The sequence below is a fragment of the Cyprinodon variegatus genome, unplaced genomic scaffold (assembly GCF_000732505.1).
Source record: "Cyprinodon variegatus isolate N-32 unplaced genomic scaffold, C_variegatus-1.0 Scaffold811, whole genome shotgun sequence".
Taxonomy (NCBI): domain Eukaryota; kingdom Metazoa; phylum Chordata; class Actinopteri; order Cyprinodontiformes; family Cyprinodontidae; genus Cyprinodon; species Cyprinodon variegatus.
Genome location: NW_015151264.1, coordinates 35,273 through 39,365, shown reverse-complemented (window position 1 = coordinate 39,365; position 4,093 = coordinate 35,273). Strand labels below are relative to the sequence as shown.

The window sequence follows — 4,093 nt, the reverse complement described above, 5'->3', positions numbered from 1 at the left end:
CTCTCCTCCTCCAGCTCTCCCTGTCTCCGTGGTGTGTTCTGCATTTGGGTTTGACCCCCATACCCAACATGACACATATACATACATATATATATATATATATATATATACATATATACACACACATATATATATATGAATGACACACATTCACTAATTAAAGAACAAATGTTCACATAGGGATAAGTAATGATAAAAACAAAACATTGTTTGAAAAATTGTCTTGGAGGAAGATAGGACAAAAAGCCTTTAGTTAGAGACGATTACAACAAATTTTCCACTATGGATCATAATACTCATTATCAAAGAGCAATCGTTTAAAATACTGAATAATATACTATACAAATATATATTAGTGAAACAATTGTATAATATATTGTGTTTATCATATTAATATTGATTGCAAAATACATAAATCCATATTTCTCATCCAGTTTGACTCCAGTTTATATAGTAATTTAATCTGAATACATCTGTGTGATCTACCTGAAAGGTAATTTTAGAATTTGTTTTGGTCTTTCAACTTGTGACATATAAGAGATTATTTTGATATTATCTAACTGGTCTTTCATGTTATTGCCTCCCAATCATTCTGACAGCAACTGTTTGAACTGTGGCCCTCTAGGCACGTCGGACAGCGCCCAATGAGACGTCTACGTATATTCTGTCTCTGGGTGTATCCATAATATCAGCTATCAGAACCAGCAGTGAAGCCACTTTCTTCAAGCCTATATTAATCTTTCTGGCTCCCCCCAGTGGTAGTTAGGTGTCACAACAAGACAAAAAGTAAGAAAAATATAATTTTTTTTTTTATATTTTATTTGTTCAATAAGAAACCAGCATCATAGAAAACCAAAACATTAAATACACAATCAACATAAAAAAGAAGAGATTGGCCATGATGCATGCATGGAGGAAACGATGCCGTGTTAAAGTGCACTGAGTGAAGAAAATTTGTAACATGGTTTTATCCACATGGTAGCTTTTTGTAGTACCTGGAAATAAAACAGCCGACAGTGAAATTATACATATATACATAACAAAAAAAAACAAACTTCTAAGCATTATTTTTCAAACAAAAAGGCACTTAAATATTTCTGCCAGCTTTACCCCTATAGCAGCACCGAAGTCAAACAGTATCAGACACCATATTTTCCCCACAAATGTAAAAAGTTCTAAACATGGAATAATTAAAGAAATTATTATTTTTAGATTTGAAGCAGATTCTGTAACAGAACAATTAAATTACTATCTCTTTATATTATGAATTATGTATAAAAAAGTTTGGATATGAATAGTAGTTAAAATATAAAGTCCAGTTACTTCATTGTTTATAAAGGTCTATTTGCCACTTTTGTGTCTAAAGAGAGAAAACATGGAGAAAGTCTTTAGTTTTTGGCAAAAACTTCCATAGAAAATGATCTTAATTAGTATAAGTTGTATTCTTTATACTCGGTCAGCACAGTATTAACGGTAGTTTCTGTTTGGCAGTTTGGAGCTTTAGAGTTTACACTTTGGACGAAGGACGTCTTTAGAACCTTTTCTTGGTCTTTGAGCTGATTTTAAAACATATTTGGTCCCAAAGGTAGATTGTTTTTGCTCTTCCCCTCCAGACGACACTGTTTGCAGGATTTAACAGAGTGAAGCGGGATGTTTGATCATATCTGAAGATAAACTGCTCAGTCTCAGATATTCAGCCCGTCGTGCTTTAGAGCATCGTATTTGGAGCGGGATCCTCTCCGGCTCTGGCCCTGCTCCCTTCCACCTGCTCTCCTCCTCTGACTCCCTCTCTCTTCTTGCTGCTCTCCTGCTGCGCTCTCAAACAGTTTCCTGGCGCTCTCCACCCGGCTGCTGCTTTTCTCCTCTCCTCTCTCCCTGCGCTCATCGGTTTCTCCTCTGTAGTGGCTCTTCTTGTCCTCCCCCACTGACTCCCCCTTGTGGCTCCGATGGGAGCCTTTCCTCTGGGAATGATCCCCTCCTTCCCCCTCATATTTCTCCTCTCCTCTCCTGCTCTTTTCCATCTCTGCTCTCCAGTCTTTCACTCCTCTCTCCTCCTCCCCTCTCCTCCTCCAGCNCTCCTCCTCTGACTCCCTCTCTCTTCTTGCTGCTCTCCTGCTGCGCTCTCAAACAGTTTCCTGGCGCTCTCCACCCGGCTGCTGCTTTTCTCCTCTCCTCTCTCCCTGCGCTCGTCGTTTTCTCCTCTGTAGTGGCTCTTCTTGTCCTCCCCCACTGACTCCCCCTTGTGGCTCCGATGGGAGTCTTTCCTCTGGGAATGATCCCCTCGTTCCCCCTCATATTTCTCCTCTCCTCTCCTGCTCTTTTCCATCTCTGCTCTCCAGTCTTTCACTCCTCTCTCCTCCTCCCCTCTCCTCCTCCAGCTCTCCCTGTCTCCGTGGTGACTTCCTGTCTCCTCCTTCCTTTCTCCTTTCTCGCTCCTGTTGCTGTGCCTCCTTCCAGACTCAGACATCCTCTCTTCCTCCTCCTCGCTATTCTTTCTCCTCTCAGTTTTCTTCTGGGATGTCTCCCGCTCTGCATGCGGAGTTTGGGAAGTTTTCTCTTTTTCTGAATGACTTGCTTTGATCTTTGCTTCTTTCTCCTTTTCAGGCCGTTTCTTGTTTTCCGGCATCTCGTTTGTTTCTTTAGACTTTTTCTCTGCTTTCTTTTCTTTCCCAGCTGTTGTCTGATTCTCTGCCTCTTTCTCTTTCTTGCTTCCTTTCTCAAATTGTTCTTTTATGGCTTCTTTCACCGTTTTCAAACCGGACTCATTACCCTTTTTCTTCTCTGATTTGGACTCTGACATTTTCTCATCTTTTTCCTTTTCCTCCACTTCTCCTGTTTCCTTCATGTTCTTCTCCTCCTTTTTCTCCTTCTTTATTTTAAAGATGTCCAACGCCGTCTCTTTGCTCTTCTTCGGCTCCACCTCCTCCTTCTTGTCCTCCTTCTTGTTCAGCTTCTCCTCCAGGAAGTCGATCTCCTGCTCCAGCTCTGCCAGCTTCTTCGGGTCGGACTCCAACTCGTCCTCCACCTCTACCTCCACCTCCTCGATCTCCTCGTACTCCTCCACTTCGATGCCGTCCATGGTCTTCTGCAACTGCGTCTTCACCTTGTTCAGCTCCAGCAGGCCGTCCTGAAGGTCCTTGCACACCTGCCTGATCTTACCGGCGAACTTTGTTTTGGCACCCTTGCGGAGCTCGTGGGAGTCTTTGGCGAGGAAGAAAACGTCCAGAGCCAGGAAGAGGGCGGACATGACCCCCGTGGTGACGCTGATGGCCTGGGCAGCTTTAGCGGCGCCGCCGGCGGCACCTAGAACCTGCACAGTGCTGATGAGCTTATCGGTGTTGATCATCAGGGCTTTTCCGGCTCGGCCTCCCTCTTTCATCACGTGCTTAATGTTGTGGTTCAGGGCCTTTTTGGCGGCACTTTCAGAGTATTTCTCAAAATCCCACTCCTCCAGGGTGTTCATCCCTTCCTGTAATCAATGGGAACAAAACCAGACTATCAGTGATGGAAAGTTTTACTCAACTTCTACTGCTGAATGTTTGAGTTGGAGCTGCAGAAACATTTATTAATGAGCACAGATTTGCAGAAAGACTCAATAAATATGTTTAAAAAAACACTGATACTCCACTTTAGACACAGTTTAGGTCGAATGTAGGAAAAAAAATATTCAAAACTTTAAGTCACAACAAAGACATCCCTTCAGTAATAGTGATTCTATGTATAAACACATGGGTAGATCAAGTAATGCGCTATTCTGTAAATATCTATACATCATTTTATGCTTGGTTGGATGCAGTATACATTTTATGAACGTTTTAGTTACAATACAGTTTAATCCAATTTAAAAGGATGTTAAAAACCGGAAGCAGAAAGGTCATCTCTCCACATGATCCATTTTAGGGACGCCGAGTCGCATCACCATCAGCCATCATGACCATAATTTGATTAATCCAATTTTTTCTGCCTCAAGTTTCATGATAAAAATGACAAATGAGAGACATCAGTTTTAAAAACTAGCTTTTTCTTTAACCCTCTGCTCTTAATTTAAAGGAAAATGAAATTCAAGTGATGAGAAATACAGAAATATAACCAC

At 41.6% G+C, this 4,093-nt stretch overlaps 1 protein-coding gene across 1 annotated transcript in view; it reads right to left on the bottom strand.

Annotated features, from left to right (window-relative positions):
- Positions 1–2,038: 2,038 nt before the first annotated feature.
- Positions 2,039–4,093, bottom strand: part of LOC107098800 (golgin subfamily A member 6-like protein 22) — a 6,877-nt gene continuing 4,822 nt past the window's right edge. Inside the window, exon 7 of the mRNA XM_015396649.1 lies at positions 2,039–3,469. Coding sequence (XP_015252135.1) covers positions 2,039–3,469 — 1,431 coding nt within the window. The remainder of the gene's footprint in view (positions 3,470–4,093) is intronic.